Source organism: Stegastes partitus, unplaced genomic scaffold (genome assembly GCF_000690725.1).
Source record: "Stegastes partitus isolate 25-593 unplaced genomic scaffold, Stegastes_partitus-1.0.2 Scaffold1859, whole genome shotgun sequence".
NCBI classification, from domain to species: Eukaryota; Metazoa; Chordata; class Actinopteri; family Pomacentridae; genus Stegastes; species Stegastes partitus.
In genome coordinates this window covers 89741-116522 of record NW_007579590.1, presented here as the reverse complement: position 1 = coordinate 116522, position 26782 = coordinate 89741, and the positions used below count along the sequence as shown (strand labels likewise).

Here is a 26782-nt window from a genome sequence, read left to right as displayed (position 1 = left end):
TAGAAAATCTAAGCTTAAAATTGCAGTATTTCAGAGATGTAAGATTTAGGTTTTTTTTGCTTATTTCACATCTCATTTAGAAGTTTGTCAAACAAGGAACAATTTCCTTCAACCACATTCTCTAAAAAATTAAAAAATTCAGCACTTCTCAGCTCAACTGTGTTTTAGTATTTTAGCTGCAACCAATAGTCACAGATAAATAAGAAATATGAATAGTAAAATATTTATAGTAGGTAGATTCCATTTTTTCTTTCTTGTATTTATCCTCTCTGGCTCACTTTGGAAAAATTTTACATGTTGATTCCAGATTTTTTTTTTAATTTTTGTGAAATAAAAAATCAAAAAGGTTCAACTTTTGTTTTTTCTTTTGTTTGGCATTATAACATTGTTATGTTGCACAGAAGACATTATTGACTTCTCTCTACTTCTAGTCATGGTTGTGTTGTTTCCATAGAGGTGCAGGACTTTACATTACGGTGAATAATGAGCCCACAGTGAGTAAAAACATGACGGGAGCAAAAAGCCCTTAAGAGCGCAGATCTCTTGGGATGCCCAGAGTTCCACGAGGCTAAAGTGCTCTAAAGAAGGCAGGATTTGGTCGAAGAGCTCTGCTTAGTAAAAAATAATGCTCCATTTAAGCTCTAAGAAAGGCATAAAGTTACACAGTAAGACCATTTGTGCAACCACAACCTGTTCATCTAAAAGTCCCAGTGGATGGTTCAAGTGCTGCACTGATGTGACCTCAGGACAAAAACAAACCCTGACTAATTCCACTACCCTCATGTGAGGTGGGAAAGAGGTGCTTCTTTTTTGTTGTTTGCCCCTGTGCCTTTGAGGTATTTGTGCACATCTCTGCATTTACAGCAAACAAACTCATACGCACGGTGTGGCTTCTTTAAAACACCGACATCCATCAGGACGGTTCTGAAAACAACCTTTTCCTCCTCAGTGTCCGAGCCAAAGTTAACAGAGCGTTGAGAGGAGCAAATAGAGGCCCCTATTCTGGACACACAGAGGGTCCATTGAGAAACTCTGCAGGGGGCGAAACAATGGAGCTTTTTGTCCTGGTTTCCCCTCCTTCTCCTCCCTGCATGTAACCTTACCTGAACCAGGGTGATCCACACCTGCTCCACTGCCTCTTGGTAGCTCAGCCGGACGCACACCTTCCCCAGGTCGCGCTCGTCTCCGGACAGGGCGATGGACTCTGTGGCATTTAGGAATGAGAAGATGAAAGCATGTAGTGTTTCTACATATAAATAAGCTTGCACAGCGGCTATAGTATTGATTAGTGTTTAAAGAGGGAAGTTTTTGGATAAATTCATTCAAATAATCAGACAAAAAAGAAAACTAATAGCTGTATCGAATTGTGCATGTTACAATTACTTTATTCTATTTTATGACGGGTTCACATGTAAGAAATAAAGAGACGGTTTGTTATCATCTGTGCAGGACCTTCTACAAGCAACATGAACTGCAATTTCCAAAACTGTTTCTTTTCATGGAGGAACACAATCTCCCAGGCTCCTAGTGAAAACACTTGGAAGTGATCTTTTTTTTTTTCTGTCTTTTCACTGCTTCACAATGCAAGTGTTCTCGACTGGACTCCGTCATGTCCCTTTTTGTGAGAAGGGATTTTCCTTCCTCTCATTACAACAGGAATCTGGGAGACAAAAATGAAGGTTTGATGAAAGTGGTAGTTACCCAGGCTGCTTTCCATGGAGCTCATCACGGAGGAGGCGCTGCTGAAGACGCTGGACGCGGAGTCGAAGCGCTGCAGCTGAAAACCAACACATCAAGACAGCGTTAAAACTCCATCTTTTAATAAGTGTACCACCACAGTAACAGCTCTCTGAGGCTGAGCTTTGAAGGTAAAACCTAAACCGTGTTCACCACTTTACATCCATGTGTTAGCATGCTAAAGGGCTATTTTGTAAACACAAAGTACAACTGAGGATAGAAGCATCACTGTTTATAAAAAGATTGGGTCTGAAAAGTGAAACCAACTCAGAAGTGACTTAAACCTGCATTTTTTCTAACAGCCAGCAGGGGGTGACTCCTCCAATTGCAAAAACAAGTCTAGATTGTATAGAAGTCTATGAGAAAATGACCTTACTTCTCCTTTGATTTGCTACCCCTGTAAACATTTTTCTGATGAGTTTATGGTCTCTGTTGCTAGTTTCAAGCCTCCTTCAATACAACATGATGTTCATTTATTAAATTTTGGTCCCATTAAGAGAAAAATTGACAATAAAACGGGGTACGCTTTGGTCTAAATGGTAGAAAGTGGATGTTTTGCAGGTAACACTTGCACCATGTTTGGAATCTTAGATTAGCATGTTAGCATGCTTACATGTGCTATTTTGTAAACACAAAGTACAACTGTAGAGACCAACTAGTGGATGCAGCCAATGTAGAAGTGACTTAAACCTGCAGTGTTTCTAACAGCCAGCAGGGGGAGACTCCTGGTTGCAAAAATAAGTCTGATTGACTCGAAGTCTAGGAGAAAATGACTCTTCTTCTGCCTTGATTTGCTACCTCAGTAAACATATTCCCAATGAGTTTATGGTCTGTGTTGCTAGTTTCAAGCTTCCTTCAAGGAGATTAATTAAAAAAATTATGGTCCCATTGTGAAGAAAAAAAAAAGACAATAAAGCGGGATATGTTTTAAGATGTTGCTACCTTGTGATTGCCCTGTAGACATGTGTAGCGTCCATCTTTTATGTATGGCTGCAGGTATTTGTTTCTAAAAACTAAGTATTAGATGAATTGCAGTATACACCTGATAAAGGCTCTGAATTACCAAAATTTTCCCTCTTGTGATCATAAATGTGCACCAAATGTCACAGCAATTTACTTAATATATATATATCAATCAAAAGCAATAAATTCAGAGTCACTGTGACAATAAGAATCTATAAGGGATTATCCTCACTAAAAATACATCTGGTGGAAAGTACCTATATATATTTACAGTGCATTACTTAGGTACAGTTTTGAGCTACTTGTTCTTTACTTCAGTGTTTCTATTTTCTGCTGCTTTTCATAAACAACTTCAAATTCTCATGGCTTTTGTTTTACATCTCCAAGTGTTTAAGACATACATAATGCAATAAAAACAAATTTTCAAAATATGAGACCTTAAAAAAAAACAAAAAAACAAAAAAACAGCCTTTGCCCTCACATCCTCTTTATAAAGTCGTTTTTCTTAGCTGCACTTTTTGTTTCACATTCTTCACTCTGGTTTATTTGTTTCCTATTAGACCTGTTGCCAAGGTGCTGTAACTTTCCTGCTTTCAGTTCTTACTACTGTTTGCTCTTGATGCTGCCAAATTAAACATTTTAACTGCCACACACACACTGCATGCTGAGCCGGGACATCAGAGAAGGTGAAGAAAGCATCTGTGTTGGTTCACAACACGCTCTGACGTTAGCCTCTGAATCAGCTATTGTAATGTTTATCGAGGTTTTTGGGCGAGACGTTAGATTGATTGTTTGCAACACAGTCTCAACTATTCCTGTTAATCAATTAGGAGCTGACATCCGTTATTTAACAAAGAAATACACCTCAAACTGGTCTTTGTTTCCCTTTGTGTATTACTGATTAAACACCACTTTTGTATGTTCTATCAGAACGGCTGCAGCTGAATCACAAGTGACACATAGGAGTAGATTCCTAGAAAGAATAAGTGTTGAAATGAATAATCACTTTCTGATAAATTGGCATAACACCTTTTTGATCCAACCTCCCCTGTTCATTGTTAGTTAAGGGCACAGAAAAGCAGCATGGAGCCAAAAATAGAGCACAAAAGCAGAAACAGACGGACCAACAAGCTGACCGAACGCAGTAATAATGACTGAATACATCATTAAATAACACAGTTATGTAATTAAGGTGGACCGTAAACAGGTTTTAATAACCATTACGCAGCTCCTTCAATCTCACATCAGTCGGTAAAAGATTTTTTTGTCTCTTGCCAAGAAATACACAAGAGAACAAATACCGCTCTCATGTCTTTACAGTAAACACAAAGTTAAAGCCAACAGCTGGTTAGCTTAGCTTAGCATAAAGACTGAAAACAGAGGGAAACTGTTAGCATGGCTGAAAAAAACCTGTCAACCAGTGCATCCAAAGCTCAGGAATGTGGTTTTTATTCATCATCAACATTAATGGCAAGAAAGTCGATAAGTGCATTTGCTACAATGATTAACTAATTCTTGAACTAGCTGTTTTTGTTTTGTTTTGCTCCATTTTGGTTTAACCCCCTGACCCTCAAAACCTGTCAGTAGGTTTGAAAGGCATACTGTATTTACAAAATTGCCAAAATGCCACCATTTTATAGCCAGAAATGGTAAAAGCAGAAACAATTGAATAGATTTTTAATGTTCAGGCAGTACTTGAACAACTCATCTGAGACGGGCCTTTAGGTCGGGGAACTTAACCAAACATTAAATCAATCGCCTTAATCTGCCTTTCTCACTTAAAAATCGGCTGAAATTCTGTAAAAAATAAAAATAAAATAAATAAAGAATTGTGGTCCGTAGTGCAACCGTGAAACCATTAGTGACTCAGCTGTGACCAACAGTGGTGCGATAAAAATTTAGGGAGTTTTCTTCTGAACTGCAGGACGTGTTTACACAAAACAAATAGAAGATAATTAGAGAAAAAAATTAAAAATCAAAGTAGTAAAGTACCTATCGTAAATAGTCCCTTTTTCCCATGTCAATAACACCTGTGGGTCCTTTGAAAAATGTTGTACATATTGCGTCCAGGTTTATATAAAATGAAAAAGCCAAGAATTTAAATTTTTGTGAGCGTTTTTTTTTTTTCCATGATTTATGGCATCATAACTGTGTCATACTGCACAGTAGAGATTTTTGACTTCTCTCTATTTCCATAATTGTGTTGTTTCCATAGAGATGCAGGACTTCATTTTGCAGTGAAAAATCAGCCTTATTATATAAATTAGGTTATTATTTCCCATTTTTCCCATGTAACATGTCTCATTTTCCTTTCTTGGCTTTATGGCACCTTTGGGCCTCCATACATTTATCATATTTTCACCAGTGAAGATGATTCCTTGATGAACTGGAAAAAAATATCAAGAACTATCAGCTCCAACCGTCCAATAACACACCTGCATCCGTTTCACCTTGTCGGGACGAAATGACCTCCTCACTCGGACCCTTAAATCAAAAAACCACCTTGTGAGGCTTGTTTGCAGTGTTCCACTGAGCTGCTGAGGACAGTGGAAACTATAAAACTATATTTAGTCTCGGTTGACACAAGGTGAGAAACACCGTGTGAATACAGATTAGATTGAGAACATGCTCACCTGCATGTGACTCTGAGGGCTGGACAGATCAAACATGGAGCTGCTGAGTCGCTGCTGGCCGCCCGGCTTCAGGCTCCAACCTGTAGAAACCATCAGAATGGGTTAAAGTGGTGTCATTTAGGTCATAATTATAGATCTATGTGCAGGAATCTGTTATGAATTCGGGTGTACATGCAAAATATGAAGAACCACTTTTCCCTACAGCAGTAAACACACATGAATGTGGACAAACTGTTGAGTCGGTGTTACATAACGACAGATAAGGATGTGTGTTTAGCTGTAATATATGTATGTATCAGAGGCTTTATCCAAACTCTGTGATGCAACATGACTTCATATCACAGAAAACCAGTGACTAAGTGCAATTAATCAAGTACAGTTGTGAGTTATTTACAGTTTACTTGAGAATTTTTCACTTTTTCTGCTACGTTGTTCTTCTACTGAACAACAATGCAAAGGCTAATGTTGCACTTTTTACTCTAAAATATGCATTTGACAACTTTAGTTATGTCATGGATTTAGTTTAGTCATGCAAAATAGTAGCCAACAAGTAAATCACAAAGTAATACTATCACTATACTAGTGAATACTATACTTGATGAACACATGAGTGCATTACAAATTATAATCCAACCATTTAATATGCATTAGTCTGAAATATGCCCCCTTTGTGTGATGAGCACTTTAACTTTTGATACGTTTAGTTTTTTTTTTTTTTGCACATTTACTCAGATAAAAATGTAAATGCACGACTTTTACTTGTACTAGAGTGTTTTTATACTGTGGTGTTGCTACTTTTTCTTAAGTACAAGATCTGAGTACATCCACTTCTGCAGTAAACTCTTCAAAAAAGTAATACTGTGACCAACATTGTGAGATATATAATGTGTCTTGGTCAATTTGTAAAACATTTACTACTATTTTTCACAGATATCTCCAATTTTACTACAGTGATAATTCATAAAACACATGATTTATTTATTTTCAAGCCAATCTTAAATATGATTCTGAATAACCTTGAAAGGCTAAAATTATTCTGATTCCCAGCCTGTTCAGTGCAGCTGAAGTTCTGTGTAACTGCTCGGCGCTACCTGGGCTCTGAGGACTGGAGTTTTTGCTCCTCAGGGTGTCTCGGCGGGCTGATCCGGGGGAGATGTACTCGGTCATCTGACCCTGACGGAAGCTGGATTCGGGGCCGTAGGCGAAGTGGCTGGTGCCCAGCAGCTCGGCCTTCCTCTCTGCATACGTGCTGCGAGCTGAACCTGCACACAAACCGCAGCATGAGCCGGAGGTCAACATTCCTTAATTTCGAAACAAAATCATTGTCCAGAGTCGCTCAACTGAAACATTACAGCCATTCATTTCGAAGCAGGATATCCTGGTGCTTTTCTTCTGTTGAACAGCTGCTCATATCTCAGTAACCTCTGAGCTGATTTTAATGAAACTTTTGTGAGGCCACAGGCACCGGGAGGCTTTAGTGCAGACTGGAGCTCGAGTTGGATTGGTCGCTATAAACTTTGCCATGATTTAACTGTGTTTTTGCTCCAGACTGCAGCATGTTGACTTACATGTCCTGTCCTTTCCTACTGTACAACAATCGATCAAAAAGTTCAGAGACTGAGCTTATAAAAATCAAAAACTGGTTTAAATTTGACCACCTTTCCCCTTGAAGTTGCCTCCTTATGCAGCGATACTCTGCTCCCAGTGCTCCTGCAACACTTGAAACACTCCCTGGATGTCATGTTACGTCCACACATTAAGCATCATCTCCTAAACTGTGATAAAATGGTGATCCTTCTACTTGAATTTAACATATCAGGAGAGAGGAAGACATCATCACATCAAGGAGCCAAATCCAGCAGGTAGGGCAGGTGGGGAGTGATGACTGTGTTGTTGTGGGAGGAACAGTCATATGTCATCACACCAAAGTTCAGGCGGTTTGGGCCAAATGTCAATGTGACGCTTCAGGACGTTACAGTTGAACTCTGCCTCAACAGTCCGACTCTTGGGGACTGATTTCTGGTGCACAACCTCATGAACGTTGAAGAAAACAACAAGCATCCTCCTGGTGCTTTTCTTCTGTGAACACTTTTGTTTCCTCTCTGGATGATAGCCACAAACCCACCTCTCATTACCACCGATGATGGTCTACATGAAGCTTGGATCATCCAGCTGCTGACTGACACCGAATGTGACGTTTCTTCTGCGCTCCAGTGTGAGGTTCATGGTGAAATCACAAATGCCAACATCTGTCCTGCTGTTGACGGCACAATGTTATGTTACATCCTGACTCACTGCTCACTGGCGGCACATCACAAAGTCTCTGAACTTTTTGATCCACCCTTGTACGTTGGACATCCAGCTGTCTGCACACATCCAGGCCTTAATGAACGACAGCTAACTGAGGTGTGGTGACATTTACAGTAATAAATCTTCTACAAAACAGTGCCAGGACTGTTGATACAGTCTTGTTTACACATAAACTGAGATAAGTCAGAAGCTACCGGCGGGGGCGGAAACGTTTGACAAAGATCAAACGTAAGCCGGATCCGGTACATCTGCGGCGGCCATATTTGCAAAGACTTAATTAACTCTCGCGTTGGCCCAGTGTTGGGACCATGTTAGGATTCAGATCAGCATATAGCGCGATCCTCTTGTGGTCAGTAAGTTACAGGGTTTATTTTGTGTTGAAGCATCACGTGATGCTCAAATGGTCGTCTCACGTTTTTAAGGAAAATCAAAGCCTGATTTGATCAATTTACAAATCAGGCTTTACAGGGCTCAGAACGATAAACTCTAGAATTTGGAAAAGTTTGACATTACCTCTGAATGTGTTTTAGCTAACCCCAGTTTCACTAAATTTGGCGCAAAGGACTCAAATTTCTTCTATTGTTATATCCCAAAATGTGCTGATACGACCCAACATTGGCAAGATTTGATTTACGTCCTGAACCATATACTGATGGCTCAAAATCTGGTATTTTTTGTTACCAAAATAAAAAAAACAGCAGCATCTAGTCGCCCACACCTCCAAATTGAGTCAACATTTATACAGTGTAAAACTAGAAGAAAGGACCTCTAACAATAAATGAATAAATAAATACAATAGTGCTGTTTTTGCAGCTGTGGTGCCAAAAATAAAAGTACTGTAATGAAAATAGCTCTCATTAAACAATAGAAATACTAAAATTTTTCATAAATATAATATAATTTCTAACATTAATTTTACATTAGAGTTTTTTTTTTTTTAACTTTTATTATTATTATTGTGTAAAAACAAGGAACCTTCAACAAACATATATAACAATAAAAGCTGTATTTTGACTAATTGCTGCTATTATTCTGAATTCCAGCAGATGTAAAATAATGTTCGCCCAACAAACGATGATGATAATGATGTGATTATTAACCAACCAGCTTCTAAGTCAACACTATCCTCTCAAATCCTGCAGCTAATCAAACCAGACGGTTGGTAAATAAAGCAAATTCCTTCACGCCTGAGATGCACCAATTGATTTAGGTACGTACTCTGCAGGCCAGACTGTAAGTTGGGGTACTGAGGTCCTCTGGGTTGGATGTACGAGGCCCTGAAGGTCGGCAGAACAAACGGGACCTCTCGGCCGTCCGGCGGCAGCTTGGAAAGGAGGTAATCTTCTGTGACTCCCCTCCTCGTTTCACTAAGTGCTGACGTTTCCGTCTGATCTGGAGGCATCTTCAGAGCGATCACTTTAAAGCAGAAGAAACCCCCTCAGTCAGAGACAAAACAGTCTTTCAAAGGGCTTTATACATAGACTGCAGGAGATCAGTTTACCTTGAGTCTCCTGCTCCTTCTCCCTCCTCTTCATGAAGTTCTTGCAGCAGTTTTTGAGGCACTCCATGGCTGCAACTGGAAATGTTGAAATAGTTTGAGGAAGTTGGAGTTTAAACATTAAACCACCCGAGCAAATACCTGCATTTCTGGGAGTCGACAACACTTCAGAAGTTTCCAACTGACACTGGACAGCTTAGAAAAATACATTTATGTGCTGAATCTACATCAGCCAAATGGTTTGTGATAAAAATGTTCTTCCCTGGTTGATGTAACTCAAAAAAATGATCTCAGTGTGTTAAAGTTACATATTTAGAATGTTTTTTTCCCCATTAGGTAATCCCTTTGTCCTTTAAAATGACAGATAAAACTTGTTCCTACTACAGTGGGCAGATCTAAAATGTTCACACCCCACTCTCCCTCCACTATTACTTATTCGCTGCAGCTCAGCAAACCAGCTCACCTACAACTCTGCTCAAAACTGCTCTACGCTGGTAATTCAACCACACATGTTCAAACTGTGAACTGATTCTGAAGAGGAAAAATGATACAGAAAACCTCATCCTGCAAAATGACTGGATTTGTCCCCTCGATTTGTTACGTATGAAACCCTGAATTGTTTTTGACTCTGTCACCATTACGCTCCATTTTGAAGGTGAATGTTCAGCCATGGTGTTGTACAAACCTTGGTTTTCACCAGACTGTCTGTAGGTCTACAACCAGTCACATTCTCTACATGCTGTAGGAAAGCATGTACACGAAAACATCATTTGACTTCAGTTTCTACAGAGTGAAAAAGGGAAACTGTACAAAAAAGGCAATATTTCAACACTTCAGCAGTTGGGACACCAAACAAATACAATGATGGAACATAATTAGTCAGTTCTGTTACAAGAGCTAAAGAGTATTTTGAGATTTGCATGTGTAAGAACAAGAAAATGACCAATAACAGACATACATAACGGCAACAGTGTCTAATTTTAGAAATATATCAACAGCATCAAACTTAAATTTAACCGTTTCATCTATTTGTAAAAATGGCATAATTGTAATTTTAACAGTGGCCTGATGTTTAAAATATTATTATTTTTAGGAAAACTTAGGGTTATTCAAAATTACAGCTCTTGCATTAGACTTATAAATTTAGTGTGTGTTTTTGTAATCTATTGATATTTTTGGTGTATTTAAAGAAATATGGTGAAAAAAAATCTGTCAAATAAAAAGGAAAAATTCCTCAAAATCACAGATTCTTTTTTTTACAATGTATATTAGCAGCCCTGAGAGCACATTAGTCCAGAAACATGTCATAGTGTCTTAAAATCCACAGTTTTCACCTCCTTCAGGCTGCTTTAGGTCACTTTGATTATTGATTTACACTCAGCTAAAGACAGAAAGTAAAAAAGAAAACACAACTAAACAGCACAGTGAAGCTGCTGCGCTGGATTTACTGGGTAATCTGTGCAGGTTTCACCTTATCACACGTATAAAACATCAGATAATCCAGTTTTACTACAAGAGCAGAGATGTAAACTCACCCAGGCGATGGTTTCTGTGAATAAAGACGAGCTGTGAACATCCAGCAGCGCAGCTTGTTCTTGGAGGACCGACTGGAGAGAAATGAGCTGATCTGAGGTTTGAGCTTCACTTCACTCTCAGGTTTCTCCTCTTCTCTCTCTCTCTCTCTCTCTCTCTCTCTCTCTCTCCCTTCCTCCCTCCTGCCTCCCTGTTTCCTCCCCCTTCTCCCTCCGCAGCTCTCTGATTCCCGGACGGACGCTGTTGTTTCTTCCCCGAACAGCCGTGAACGCACCACCGTCTCTGGTTGTTCCCCATCACTCGCTCTCGTTTGATTTTTTTTTTCCCCACTTTGCTCAACTCTGAACGTCTTCCAGGCAGAAACAAGATCAGAGTGTCTTTGTTTGTTTTTTTTACGGAGAAAACCACTGAAGAAATCAAGAAGCATCTCAGCCTGGTTGAGCCAGCAGCTGTTGGTGGAGATATGAACTGTTGAGCTCCCAAATCTACAAGATTATTAATCACAAAATCCTCCACAGCTCACTGATATAATCACAGTTTTTGCACCAGTGCTCCCCCACTGCACTGGGAATCTAAAATAATATTTTAAAAAATATCACTAAAAATGCTCCATTTATCTCAAACCTGCACATTTGTAACATCAAAATGTGCTCTAGTTGTGAGCAGCATTCATTAAAAAAAGTTTGTTATAACATTATAAAATGGCCAAATCCATCAAACTAACTACACTATGTACAAATGTATGTATTAGTTTGGTCCCTAAATATTCTAGATTTTTCTAAAATTTCCCAAGTTTGGTGTTTTTATTGATATGTCTTATAGTCCCAAATAGTTTACAGAAATTGGTGCAGTGCTCCAACGTATGCAGATTTAACCTCTGATTGGGTTACAGCGCACAATACCTCACGTTTTTATTTATGAAATACACTATAATTTCCAAAATGTTTCTTCAAAGGATGCTTGAAAAGATTTATTGTTGTTGCTGCACAAGCCAAACCTCTAAATCTGATATTTTGACTTTAATCCAAATAATCCCAAATTTTGGTTGATACAGTTCTGCACAAGTAAAGAGATGGTATAGAGATCCACAACGTACCAATGTTTGTCATTTAATGCAATCACGTATTTTTAGAGTTTGGCATATAGTTCCAAAAAATATCCTAAAAAAATGTGTCCAACCTCTCACATTTGCAAAATCAAAATGAGGCTGAGTTTAGTTAGCATCATTTTGAACCAAAATCCTTCAAATTTACTCCATTTTCCACAAATGACTAAATATTTTGAGTCCCTGAATATTTTATGTTCGACCACATCGCTCCAAATTTGGTGTAGCGCTCCCAAATTTAATAGGCTTACCCTCCACTTTTGTTTCAGTGCTCTTGCTTTTCCAGAAGTTAGTGTAGCGCTTCAACGCGTGCTGATACAATCTACAAATTCTATTATAGTGTACCCAAATGCCTCATGTGTGATTTAGTATCCACACAATATGTCGTAAAAGATTTTCAAAATCAAACATTTAGCTGCATTTATTGTAGATATTGAGCAGCAAAATCCCCGACATTTAGGATTTTGCCTTCTTACCATGACACCAGATTTTGTTATAGCGCCCTCCACTGGTCGTTAATTAGTGCAACGCATTAAAATGTGCAAAAAAAATAAAAAAATGTTCCACAAAAGCATCATCTTGAGCGTGAATCCTCTTACATATACTCCATTATCGTCAAATTACAAAAATAAAAAACAACCTAATTACTATTTGTAAAAATATAAATTTTTGTTGTGGACATTGTTTACAGTTTTGGCTTCTTTTTTTAAATATCAACATGTAAATTAATTAGCTTGTTTCTGTGATTTTACTGGATATCATTTGCAATTTTACAAAAACAGGGAAAAATCTGTAAAATAACACCAAATTTTTCCAAAAAAAAAAAACTTACAGGCAAAAACTGTTTTTAAAAAAAATGCTAATTACCTAAAACCTAACTAAATAAATATAAGTTTAATATCAATAATACCAGATTGTGCAGTACTTCCCACTTGACAAATAAAGTATAAATCTATAAAACTGTGCCTTCACAACTCCAAAAGTTCCCACAGAGCTTCCAGATGTGCCCAAAAATGTTTCCTTATAATAAAGTCAACACTGTGCACCCAAAATTCCCTCAGAAAGTGTAAACCATCACATGATAAACCTGAAAACATCTGCTACCGTGTCAGGAATCCAGCAGCCGCCTCATGCCAGGGACAGTTGTGTGGTGTGAAGACATTTATTGGTCTAAAAGAAACGGTGATCAATAATTCAGTTAATGACTGCTTCTGTTACATCATTTCAAACACTGACTCTGCAAATTACACACAATGACACGACCGGCTTTCTCTCCTCAGATGGCAGCAATCAAAGTCACAGCTTATGTGAAGGGATGAAGATTCACAGACAACATACACGCTGATACTCAGTGAGGATAAATTTCAGGTCTGAATAGAGGACGTCAGAAATTGTACACCACAAACATCCTTCTGTGTCCAGCCATAAAAAAAAGCTCAGTGTCCATTAAACCAGGGCGGGGATCCGAGCAGAGGAACGTCTTCCCATCTCGGGCCGGAGTCCTGATCGGACGTGTCTTTATTGAGGATGACATAGTGATAAAAAAAAAAAAAAAAGGAGGGGGAATGAGCTGTCTGAAACAAACCCATACAGGCCAACACAGCCGCTGGGTTTTCTGAAGTTCATGCTGCTCAGAACGGATGCTCGGACACGAATATCGTCAGACGGATGATGGAGCTGCCTCTGAAGTTGATGACGTTGTTGACCGTGACCATCTCCAGGTCCAGAACCACCTCCTTCGGGCCTTTGATCGGCCGCGACAGCACCAGCGTGGCGCTCACGTTGCTGGTTTGCTGCGAGATAGAAGAAGAGAAAAACAGAAGAAGAGGAATGTGAAGGGCAGGAAATTAGTGAAGTGGGACAGCTGCACGTGGATCAGTGCCATGTTAGGTTATTTCTAACCAGAAAACACGAGTCGGGGAGTGTGTTTTACACGACGCATGAGGTCTGGAATCAAAGCTCATGTTTGCATTTCGCCATTTTAAGATTTAAAAACCAGCATTTAATAAGAAAAATCAGCCTTTCTGACATTTTAAACACACTTATTGCTCCATCTGCTGGCTGCACTGATGAAACAGCTTTCCTCTTTTTTTTTTTTGGTTTCCACTCATTTAACATATTTGTTTGTCAAAGCAGGAAAAGCTGCACTTCACTGTTGCTTCCTTCCAGTAATTCAGCCTTAATTCTAAATATTTTGACAATTCTTCATGAGAATGAGAAGAATCAACATCAAAGCTGAATATTTTATGCTTCTTTGGTGTATTTTCAGAATCTGTTCACAATTACGGCTATAAACAGAGTTACACAAGGTTTTTAGTTGCTTTACTGAAGTAAAAGTACCAATAAATTATTGTAAAAATACTCCAATACATATTAAAATCCTACTTAAGTAAGAATATAAAAGCATTAGTAGAAAAATGTCGTTAAAGTGTTAAATCTTAGGTACTGATTTGGTCCCTCTGAATGATATTTTGTTATATTTGGCAGCATTAGATTATTAATTCGAAGCATCAGTGGTTCAGCAGCTTGTTACTGTTGCTGCAGGTTGAAATCACTTTACATCCAGTTTTATATACAGACAGGAGATAAATCTGAGGGCTTTAAATATGATTAATGGGAAGAGAAATCATTCTAATACACAAATCTGTTGTCAGATTTTCTCTACTTTTTGATTTTTGGTGAGATATTGTATCAATTTATCGAAATGAAACCATGAAATAAGTTCAGAGGGAAAAATCAGTCATTGTTGGAGCTAACAACAACTCATAGAATTGCAAAATGTGCCTGAAGTACACACGGATTAGAAACCAGTTTGATCAATAGAGTTGCATTTTAAAATATGCATCAAGCTGTAAGATAAACATAGTCGAGCAGAGGGAGCAATAATTTCCCTAGAAAGCTGTCTAAAATGGAAATACTCAAGTAAAGCTCCTCAAAATACTTGAGTAACTCCATTTAGTTACTGGTTACAAACAACTTGACTCAGGTTTAGACAGCTGCCATGTTCTAACGTCATTTATGTGTGTTTAGACAAAGTCAGACAGCAGAGTCTGACAAAAACAGACGAGCATGACCATAAATCAACACTTTTAATAAGTTATCCTGCGAAGCTTGATCACCTCTGAAGGTATTTACTGGTTGATCAGGTCTGGATGAGTCATAAAAGAAGTTAAATTCAGTTAAAAAAAATAGCAAAACCAATTCAGAAAAGATGCTGGATTACAAGTCCTGTAACCAACATCTTACTAAAGTAAAAAGACATCAGGATTATTAGAAAATGTAAGTTCAACACAGAAGGACAACTTATGAGTTTATTACCATTAACTCTTATTGGTGGGTCATAATAATCCTGATACATCAATGAGCAGCAGTTCTTCAGTGCTGTAGTTCATCCAGGTGGGCTTTAATATGCTGTTTTATAACCTGCTAAGTATCTGCTTCTGTCAGACTAAAGCAATGCAGTAAAAAGTACAATAACTTCCTCTGAAACGCAGTGAAGTTCTCGTGTTCAGCTCCGGACTGGAGCTGCAGTTTAATCATATTTGTGGAGTGATTCTAATAATAAGCACCGTGATCGTATGAGACGAGTCCAAGACTGATTCTGGCAACATCTCTGGTATTAAACGCTCGCAGCTGTGGAGTCTTTAAACATTACTGCCATTTCCTGCTCGGCTCTGCGGCTCCCTTCGCCTCTCTGTTGACAGAGTGTCAGTAGGTGGCGCCGTTTGTCTCTAATTCATGACGACTTCACAGTTTCTGCTCTGTTTGGTGCAAATAAACTGCTTCATACACTTCAATTTAGAGGTATTTTATTTGTCCATTTTGCGCTACTTTAAATTTCTACTTTACGACATTTCAGAGGAAAATATTCTACTTTCTGCTTCACTGCATTTATCTGACAGCTTTAGTATCAGTATACATAAGTACACGTAATGAAATACTGCACTTAAGTCCAATTTTGAGGTATTTTGCTTAAAATATTTTCCATTTTCTGCTACTTTATACTTCCACTTTACTACTTTTCAGAGGGAAACATTCTACTTTCGACTCCGCTACATCTATTTAACAGCTTTAGCTACTTTTAAGATGAAGGATTTGCACAATGGATAATAGAAATTGTCAAATAATTCACCGGTTGAAGCCGACATTTACGCCTTCTTACAAAAACCAGCGTGCAGCCGGTTTACATTTCAGATCTCTAAGTTGTTGACAGCTTCACCAAATAGTCATTTTTCCCTCTAAACTCCTCCGAGTGGTTTAATTTCAATAAATGTTCACAAAAACGAATATCACACAAAATCTGAAAATTGATTTGGGCAACAGAATTTTATTTTTTTCCTCTTTTTCCTCTCATATATTAGAATTTATCAGTAGGAGGAAACAAATCTGTACTTGTACTTTAATACTTGTTGCTATAAGTAGGATTTTACTTGCAGGACTTGTTTTTTCCTTTGCTGTATTGGAAGTTTTACTCAAGTAACGTCTCTGAAAACTTGTGTGGCAGAAGAATTTTCCGTGTATAATCCACTTAACAGTTGATTTACAACAATGTGGTGTTAATATGGAGCCTCTGGCATGAGTTCACAGCGTTTACGTGGCTTCTGCAGATCTCTGAAACACTCACCCTCATGTAAAACTCTCGTCCGTCGTTGCCCGACTTTATCTGGAAGATGTAGAAGGCGCCGGGGTAGCGCGTGGTGGCCTGCATCTGGAAGATATCTGCAGGCACACTGCGCCCCGACGACAAGTCCATGTGTCGGTACAGAATGGTGAAGGGCTTGTCCCTGCAGGCAGGGTTCTCAGCTGAGCACATGCACTGACTGCAGGGGACAAAACAACAGATAATTAAGGGATGAAACAGCTCAGCTCTGGGTATGACGGACCGGTCGGTCGATCAGCTGCGAGGGGGGGGAACTCACTTGTCACTAACTTCGATGTAAGGAGGGCGACACTGTAAAGGATCCAGGCATGTATAGCCTCCCTGGAAATTGAAACATACTTGTGCTGTTGTACAGGTGTTGTTACCAGTGTCACATTCATTGAAATCTTCAAAATCAAACACACAACAGTCAGAGTCAGTGAAAGCGTCCTCAGCATCAACCATCATCATCAGAGAAAACAACAAGAAGCATCAACAACATTAGTACACAGACACTGATGCACTGTGGCAAATGTGAAATGTTCTCAAGGAAACACATTCATCTGTCCTGATTTCATAGCCAAGAAGTCACTTGTTAGATTGTGTACCTAACAGACACACATGGTAAGACAGGTCTGAATGAAACGTTGCACAACCGAGTTACCTTCGCAGCTCCTGCCGTCCTCGAATACATAATATCCCGGCGGACAGATGCAGGAGAAAGAGCCGGGCGTGTTCACACATCTGTGCTGACACAGAAACTCAGAGAAACTGCACTCATCCAAGTCTGCACCAAGTCAAAAAAAACCAGAATTAATACTAAATCAGGATTTAGACTGGAGCAAACTGGCTCTGGTTTCTTCCCATAAGGCACCTCCCTGCAGGTAGGAGTGAAAATTAATTAAGGAGACGTCACATTTCTGGCATCATCGGTCCATTAAAGTCACTTTCACATAATATTTCACGGTAATGGAGAGAGCCACAGTTTAACAGAACATCAAGTGACATGCAATACATCACAATAAACACTAAATAAGAACTAAAACATTTATCAAAAAGCCAATCAAACTGTCCAAATAACTAATGATCAGCAAAACACTGTAAATTCTGTCCATGTGTGACGCTTATTAAACTGCTACTTTAGCAACAGTAAAATAAAAATATCCCAACAAGCTGCGGAGGAATTCAACACGCTGATAAACAAATGATTTAACTGCAGCTGATCACTCATATTACTATTTGCACTATGCTCACACAGGACTTTTCTACTTGACACTTATTGTACGTCTTGCATTTAATGTTTTCTTATTGTTTATTTTTGCTTATTTATCGGCATTTACGGTGGTGGTAACTTTATTGTTGTGCTGTAACGACCAAATTTCCCCTTGGGGATTCATAACGTACTTCTAGCTGTTTATTTACGATAAACTGTGTGTTCAAAGTGTGATTTGCTGGTAGATTCTGATTGATCCAGTCTCCATGTCGGGGATAAATTTGAAGAATTTAATACTTAGTTCTCTCTTTTAGAAGCCACTCAGCCTGAGGGTGCAGCTATTTAATAAACAGAGGAAATAGTCCTAAACAGCTGAAAGCAACAACAACACCTTCAGCTGCTCCTCAAGTTTTGTTAAAACCCAGATCACGTTTTATGATTGATGATTTTTATTAGTCTGAGCTGTCGTCAAGTTTTATCTTATGTCAGCTTGTAATAAATGTAAAGTTGTAGGGCAAAGTGAACGACGAAGACGGCTTCTGATTTTGCCACGAAAACTGTAATTGTTTCACTCTTTGTGATGTTTTTGGATGAATATTGGTGCAGAAAAGTGGAACATTCCTTCCCCAAATTACTGTACATGACTCAAAATATGCAGCTCCTCTGTTGCCTTTCTGTTAATGTGACTGCAGGAAGTTCAGACTGGTGCTGAAAGCAATCGGAAAATGTTACTACATCCGATCTGGTAGGAGTACAATGCTGCCCTGACTTTCACAGAAAAGCTGCCAGGTTGTTCATTCAGACACGAAGCCAACAGACTGTGTCTGAAAGGGGTTGTAGTCTGTCAGTACTGTAATAATCAGCCCTGTGATAAACTACAGCCCGGCTCACTTATTGTAATCTGGAGAAGACTGTTGGTTCCTGTGATGCTGCACAAAAAATACACTTGCAGAAACTGGTGATGTCCTCCATAAACGAAGACTTGGTTCTGAAAAATCAAAGCGTATATCCAGCTATAATATGCTGGTTTCCACACATTCTTCACCTTTACAAACATTAAAAATGATGTGCCAGTATCTGGAATTTAAACATAATTCATCAGTTTCACTCTGTGAGACATCAAACTTTAACCCGACTCCAAAAACAGACTGCATTTTACAGTTTAAAGGAACAAAATATTTTAAAACCCCCTCACCGATACACGTGGTACCGTCGGACGCCAACTCGAACCCTTCGTCACAGTTGCACATGAAGGATCCGTAGGTGTTGAAGCAGCCGTGACTGCAGGGTTCATCTTCACACTCGTCCACATCTGGACCAACAACAGAGGATGGACGTTAACACAACTCTGACACAGCTGTTAGATCACTACCACCATCATTGAAACACCAAATGATAGAACATCGAGGAGCTCTGAAGCCGTTTTAAGCAACACACGGTGGCCCAACCAAGTCACTCTATGTTGGTTTTTCCTTTAATTTATCACCCGCCTGTATGTTGAACTACTGGATAGACTCATTCATCTTGTTGCAGACATTCATGGTCCCCAGAGGATGAATTCCTTCCCTGACCTTCAATCAGCACTTTAGCTTGTTAAAGTGCTTTTAATGGTTTTTAAAAGCTGCAGAATGAATTACACTCACATCAGATGTGCTTTGGCTAAGATGCAAAAAATTAGTTTGCTGAACCAAGATGGCAAATATTGTGCCTGCTAAACACCAGCATCGTAGCCAGTGGCGGAACAAGTATGTAGTTGCCTTATTTAGGTAAAGGTACAGATATGGCAAAGTAAAAATACTCCATTACAAGTAAAAGTCCTGCATTAAGCAAAAGTGCATACGAATTACAAGCAAAATGTGGCTAAAATATTAAAGTAAAAGTCCTGGTTTAGTTCCTCTGACTGATAAATTATTATATCTGATTACCAATAGTGAAGCATCAGTGTGTCAGCAGCTTGTTACTGCTGCTGCAGGTTTCAACTACTTTATATCCAGTTTTATGCACAGAGACAACAGATAAATCTGAGAAACATGATCTAAGGGAGAGAAAAGAAGAAAAAACTAAGTTCTGACCCACAAATCTGTTCCTCTAATCTTTTATGTTTGCTGAGATACTGGATCAGTTATTGAAATAAAACTATCTGAGAAGCTTAGAGAGAAAAATCACTATCTGGTGGAGCTGTTGATCTCAAATATGACCTCGACTACACACAGTTTTTTAAGAAGCCGACTGTTTTAATGTGGTTTAACAAAGTGTATTTCTAAAGCTTGGTATATTATCCTTTTTGTGAAATCTCCATCTTAAACGTAACTAAAGCCGTCAGATAGATGATGTGGAGGAGAAAATGTAAGCATAAAACAATATAAAATGGAAATACTTGAATAAAATGCGTCATAATTGTACTTAAGCCCAGTATTTCAGTGAATATACTTTCCACCACTGGGGTTGACTCTTCATATTTTCTGTGCTCTGCTGCTGTGTGTACCTTGACAGGTCCGGCTGTCCGGGTTGAGGATGAATCCGGGGTTACAGGAGCAGGAATACGAGCCGGGGATGTTGGCACACAGCTGCTGGCAGTAACCGTAGCGACACTCATCAATATCTGGTCCAAAAGAAACACACAAACCAGCTGTAAACATATACTGTCTTGGCTGCATCACCGCACAAAACCTGAGGAGGGCGCTGTTCCTCTACAGGCAACGCTTTCAGAGGACATAATGGCATTTTGTTAATGAAGACGCGAATCTGCATCGTGTTTTCTACGTTATCCGACACAGACTGCAAGAAATGTGGCTTTCATTACGGAAATATGCGCACTAATATCCCAGCTTGGCCATAATGTCAAAATAAAATAAAAGTGTGATGGATGACTTTGGTGGTTTTGCATGATTCAGGATATTAAATCAGATCGAATTTATTAATATTGGACGTTTTGAAACAACACAAGACAGACGACAACAAAAAATGTGTGCGAAAAGCAAAACATAAAACAGGATGAAACTTGTAAAATCCTTAAAAATAAAATGCCAGAAAAACAGGATAAAACCAGAAAACAACTTGTCTAAAAGAGAATAAACACAGAATTAAGACTGAAGTCATTAAATACATGTTGATCTTGAGCTTTGATTCAGTGAAGAAGGAACATTTGATCGAAAGAAGACGACTGATGCTGCTGCAAAGGTGCAAATATAAATCATGTGCAGTCTGTTTTAGTACCAAATTCATTTTCTACCTTCAAGAATACAACTACATCTATTTCTGCTCGATAAAGATAAGATGCTTCAGTGCACAATTATAGCACTTTTTTAATGCCAGCAATTGTTCTATTCATGTTTCCAAAACAGATTGTAAAAGCAAAGAATGTATGTAATAAAAGCTTGAGTTTCACATGTCAGAGCTTCCTGAAATGCACCCAAATTCAAGAGGTGTCTGTATTTAGCTGCATGAAGATCCAACAATAGTTATTTATGAGCTTTTTCAAAAATATTGACCAGTTTCAGGAGTATTGTAAAGTGCTCGAAATGCAAATTTGATTGAATCTGCAAAAGCAGCCCTTGAAAAACATTTAGACAAAGTTAGAATAATGTGAGTTATTATACAGCATTTGCCTGTAAAATCACACATTTTTTTAATCGGTTTTAAATTAGCAATAATATATATTTCTACAGATATTTTACATTATTTGAAAGAAAAAAATATGTATATTAAGGATTTTAAAACTGTACATCATATATTTAACTGTTATGTTTGCCTACTTTGTTAAATTACAGATAATATCTAGTAAATTCGCCGCAATAAAACATTATTTTATATGTTGACTGTAAAAAAAACAACAACAAAAAACAGGCCAAAACTGTAAATAATGTCCTCACCAAAATCTGAACTTTTATAAATACAAAATAGTTATTTTGCAGTGTGTGATTGTAAATTATACAGTATTACTGTATTTAAATCTGCTAAAAATATCATTATTTTACAGATGTTTGCTGGTATTTTCTACATTTTCTACAGTTTTTAACCACTTAAGCGTTTACTTTTTTTCTTTCTTTCTTTCTTTCTTTCTTTCTTTTTTTTTTTACAATAAAACATTTAAAAAATACAATAAAATATTTGATAGCATATAAAAATGGCAGCCTGCACTTTCGTTTTTTTAATACAAAGGTATCAGAAAAGAGTTTTTTTTTTAATGGGATTTTTCTTTTCAAATGTTCTGCTGATGCTCTTTATTGTACAGCACCTTGTAACTCCAGCAGTGAAAGGATAAAGCGGTTCAATATCATGTAAAACGTGTTTTAAAACGCCGCCTCACCCTGACACTGTGCGCCGATGAGCCAGTAGCCTTCAGTGCAGGAGCAGGTGTAGCCTCCAGAGGTGTTGATGCACACCTGGGTGGGGTTACAGTGGTGGGAGTTGGTCTCACATTCATCGATGTCTGCAAGAGAGAAGAGAAAATAGTGTCAATGCACAGACGAACAGACGGATAAATAAATAAAAAGCTGCACTAATACAGTTAACATGATGCTGATAAGAAATAATCAGAAATAAGGCGCCAGAAGCTGAATAAAAAACTACAAACGAGAACAATGCTTTAAAAATATACAACAAGAGGTGACTTCTTAATGGATTAAAAAGCTTTTCTAACTTCCAGTGTGATAATATTAGACTTTACACAGTTCCATGTTAGTAATTAGTCCATAAAATAAAGAGTACGCTTCAGATTTCTCTCCGTTAATTGTCCACAAAGAATCATGAGCAGGACAAAGGCTCTGGTGTGTTGTGTGGGACACGCCCTAATAACACATCTGATGCTGGTTAAATAATCAAGTTCCACCACTGGAGTGAGAAAAAAAATAATCAAAAAGACCTTTAGCCAATCAAAACAGCCTAAATTGAAAGTGACATGCGCAACAGCCAATCAGATTACCTCGAGGAAACTCACTCATACCACATAATAAACTTTTAATATCTTTCAAAATGTTAAAAACAAATTGACTTTGAATGGATTTCTAGTAAACACACTGAAAAAAAGGCTAAATTATCAGCTCAAAAAGAAATCCTGAACAACTTTATCTAAAATACTGAATGAAGAGGAGCATTGCGGAGAGTTAAAACCAATATTCAGGGTTTTCTGATCCAATAGTGTTCCTACACATCCAAGTTACCTCCTTTAAGAGTCAGGAAAAGCTGCTGCATATGAAAAAAATACATACAAACACTGAGAATATTGACTTCTATCTGGGAGTTTAGGGTTTTTTTGCACCTTCTCTTAGAGTTTAATTGACTTTTTTGCCACTTTGTAGTTTTCCTCTGCTCTTCTTGTACTAAGAAAAACTGCTTGTTCAGGTTACGCGCTCTGCTCAAAGCAACGACCACCAGACCAGTATTCAGTGGTAGGAAGCAACCAATTCTGAGGCACTTTATTTAAACGTTTCCATCTTCTGCTGCTTCTTATTTCCACACGACTACACATGACACAAATATGACACTTTTTACCCGCTGCATTTATCTGGAAGCATTTTAAGATGAAGATTTTTGCACAATGGATCTTATAAGACGATATAAGAAGCTTTGAAAATGCAAAACACTCTTAAAAATTCAACTTTGCAACCTTTGTGGCTGCTAACAAAAAGCAGTGTGTAGTCGGGTCACATTTCACGTCCGTAAGTCGTCAACAGTGAGTGATTTTTACCTCAAACATCTCTGATTTATTTCAATAAATGATCCAATATCTCAGCAAAAAATAAAGATTAGATGAAAGCAGAATTGTGCAACGGAACTTTTTTTCTTCTTCTTTTTTTTCTGTTGTCTGTCTATAAAACTGGATATAAAGTGGTTTCATCCTGCAGCAGCTGCATCAGTAACAAGCTGCTGACACACTGATGCTTCACTATTAATTATCAGATCAGTCACAGGAACCAAACCAGGACTCTTACTTTAATACTTTCACTACATTTTGCTGCAAATCCTTACTTAAATTGGATTTCTAATGCAGGATTTGAGCCTGTAATGGCGTATTTTAACATTGCTTTGGTGCAAAGGATCTGGATCTGTTGGTATTTCCCTGCTGGCTTGTAGTTTGTTCCAGCTGTCTGTTTCTGCTGCACTCGGCTTTTCACCACCCCGTGTTTAAAAAAAACACAAAACTCAACACTTAACCTTTCAATGCAGCATCAACTTCCAACTGTTTTCGCACAAGATTAGCGATTTCTCGGATTACAATCTGGTTTCCATCGACGCCCCTGCATCGTCGTAATGGCCACATTTCCTTATGAGGATATGACAGATCAGAGGTTCCACCCTCTGTTTATGGTTCTCAGACCGTGAAGTCACCGATCTGTACGAGAACCGGTGGGGGGAAGTGGGTGGGAGCCGGGACCTTTCAGTGTTTGGACAGGCAGCTCTGATAAGCGATAAGGTCCGTCTGTGCCAGCTTCACGGGGGTGGAGGAGGAGGCCCGGAGCGCTCAGGCCGGCGGCCAACAGCTACACGACGGCGGCACCTGCTAGCAGTTACTATTGAAAAGCTCTCTGCACCACATGTGAAGCCTTCAGCTGCAGATCTCCAACATGCACGAGCTGCAGGAGCGCCTGGCTTCACCTCCTTATATAGGCTGTTTCATGAGCTGCCCACCAGCTTTGGGTTGTGCTGCTGACAATCCTGATCAGCCTCACATCAGACATGACAGATGGGATTTGCTTGAAACGCCTGAACGTCCAGAACACATGTAAAGAAACCTGAGCAGCAGCAACACTTCATTTGTGCACGAACTGATTCAAAAAGTGAAGAACTTATCAGCTGTGTACTTACAATCAAACCACATGTAGAGATAAACCGAAACCTGAAACTGATCAGAATTTAAAGCAATCAGAGAAATGCCTCGTTTTCACATGGAGCTGTCGTGCATTTTTTTAGTTTAGCCGTTGCTTTCAAAAAGCCCACGAGGTTGGAAACTTTCCTCGAGCTACAGAGGAGCAACTAATCCCTCCGCTTAAGTAAAAACATGAAAGTCACTAAAAATGGAGATACGAGCGGAAGTAAACGTTACAGCCACGTGAAGTAAAAAACACAACATGGTGTCTGAACTTTAGGTGGTTTTTAGTGTGTTTTAATCCATCTAAATGCTAACATTGGCACATTAAGCTGATGTTAAGCAGATACAGTGTGTATTAAGTTCACCGTCCTACTTTGGACCGTTATCATGCTAACATTTGATAGACAACCGGCATTAAAGCTTTTTTTAGCTTTAAGGATAATTAAAAAAAAAAAAAAAAAAACTTGCCTTTCCAGAAACAATAACCGTTTGTACTCTGGTTTTTCTACAAATTTCACTGTGAGCGCTCTTCTTAGGGACTATTTCTTTGACACAGTGTAGTTTCACAGTAACAAGCACATGCAGTGAGGTATGTGGAGTCTCCACGGCGCTGGAGAATCGCATAACTGGACCTCATGGATCTGTAAAATCCATAAAATAGCAGGAAAATAAGAAAAATGACTTGTTATTTTTCAGTCCTTAACATAGATAATTTTTCCTTTCAAATAAAGGATCATATCTTTAAATTTTGACATGTTTTCCAGATTTGACAGATTTGAATACAAAATATGTGTAATTTTATAGTCCCAAATTGTTAAAGAACAAATTGATTTTTTTTTTTTTTTTTTTTTTAAACAATTTTTCAATCCTAACTTCTTCAAAGTTTTTCTTAAAAATAATGGCAATTTTCTGTATAATAATAATGATTTTTGCTCATTTAAATTCTTTTATTTATTTATTATTATTTTTTTAAGTGTAACCATAAAAGGGACTATTCCAGTTTTGGTCTGTTTTTTAATGGTTAACATGTAATTGAACACTTTTTTGTCTGTGATTTTACTGGTTATTATCTACAACTTTACAAAACAGAGAAAAACTGTAAAATAACATAAAAAATGTTTTTATTACAGTTAAAGTCTTCTTTTTCTTTTTTTTTACAGTGTCCTGGAGTGAATTGGTTTAACTGCAGCAATGAAGCAAACAGAAAACAGCCAAGAGATGGATTTATACTGTGACTTTATAAACTTGGAAAAACAAACCAACAAATGCAGGAGGGCAGACCAGAGGCCTCATGAGCGCCATTGTTCCTCCAGACTGGTGCCATTAGTGACACCGATGGAGCATTTCAGCGTTAACTTAAGGACAAAGCCGTTGTGTTTATTGCACATACAGACAGGAAGTCACAGTCTGTGTAGTTTCTGCCCCACAGCAGCATCAATCAGCCACTCATTACATCACCAGCACACACCGACACACACTAAAACACACACATGCCAGCCTTCGGGGGTGTGCAGACTTGTTACGAGTGGCCCCCACAGAGGCCTTTCTGTTCTGCAGGCCTGGCTGGACCACAGGTTTGGCAACACATGACCTCATTTTTTGGCACTGTGACGGTGTAGTTTACCCAAACAAGGTCGTGAGCCGATTCCCTGACAGGCCCTCTCTCCCCTGCAAAGAGAAACGCTCCATATTTGTACATGAGGGGGAAAACCGTACTGTACATTTTCCCTCCATTACAGGGTCACGGCTGATTTAGCCAAAAAAACAACCCAAACCGACTTTAAGGAGGCCGGACGCACACTGGACTAATTATTTAAAGATGTATTTAACAGAGCTGGAGACTCTTTGTGTTTATCTGACAGCTGGGATCTCTCGAGGTTGTGAAATTTGACAGACTCAATTAAAAAAAGATGAAATCTATTCACCGCGAGGAGCTTAAAGGTCCCTCTGCTCCGGCCTGGTGACGGCAGACAGGCCGCCGCACCGAGCATCAAAACACATCTGCTGCTGTGATCTGACGGATTCACGCGGCCCCCTTTAGAGTTTAACCGCAACCTTTAATGGCTTACGCTGAATTTCTGGCCTCGGCCTTTTCCCTCGCGTCGCCTCGTCCGGCTAGTTTCGCTCTAACATCTAATAAACAGCAGGAGGCGGCAGATGGAGGGACGGGCTTTCTCAAAACATGCACATCTTCCGAGCTGAGTCACTGCAGAGGTTCGGCGAACAGCTGCAGCCGAAGACGGACGCCTTCCAGCCTGCAGCTCTCGTAAAGAGTTAGGAAGTCAAAAGTTCTTAACGGGAGACTGAGGTTCCCATGACTTTGGAAACAGGAAATCAGAT

The 26782-nt window shown here is 38.8% G+C and overlaps 2 protein-coding genes across 2 annotated transcripts in view; both read right to left on the bottom strand.

The window, feature by feature from the left end:
• Positions 1 to 1103: 1103 nt before the first annotated feature.
• On the bottom strand, positions 1104 to 10740 carry LOC103372931 (tandem C2 domains nuclear protein; the record flags this gene model as incomplete). The annotated part of the gene is made up of 7 exons (XM_008302707.1): positions 10677 to 10740; positions 9145 to 9219; positions 8862 to 9059; positions 6425 to 6595; positions 5334 to 5413; positions 1702 to 1777; positions 1104 to 1204 (listed from the first exon to the last, which is right to left on the bottom strand). Coding segments are annotated over exons 2-7 (693 nt in total), but the record flags the coding sequence as incomplete, so codon positions are not given.
• A 2185-nt stretch (positions 10741 to 12925) lies between these two features.
• Positions 12926 to 26782, bottom strand: part of fbln5 (fibulin 5) — an 18808-nt gene continuing 4951 nt past the window's right edge. The window contains exons 5-11 of the mRNA XM_008302706.1: positions 21941 to 22063; positions 20117 to 20233; positions 18827 to 18943; positions 17083 to 17205; positions 16699 to 16825; positions 16404 to 16599; positions 12926 to 13572 (exon numbers count right to left, since the gene is read on the bottom strand). Of these exons, the coding sequence (XP_008300928.1) occupies positions 13411 to 13572; positions 16404 to 16599; positions 16699 to 16825; positions 17083 to 17205; positions 18827 to 18943; positions 20117 to 20233; positions 21941 to 22063 (965 nt within the window). The 3' untranslated portion in view covers positions 12926 to 13410. The remainder of the gene's footprint in view (positions 13573 to 16403; positions 16600 to 16698; positions 16826 to 17082; positions 17206 to 18826; positions 18944 to 20116; positions 20234 to 21940; positions 22064 to 26782) is intronic.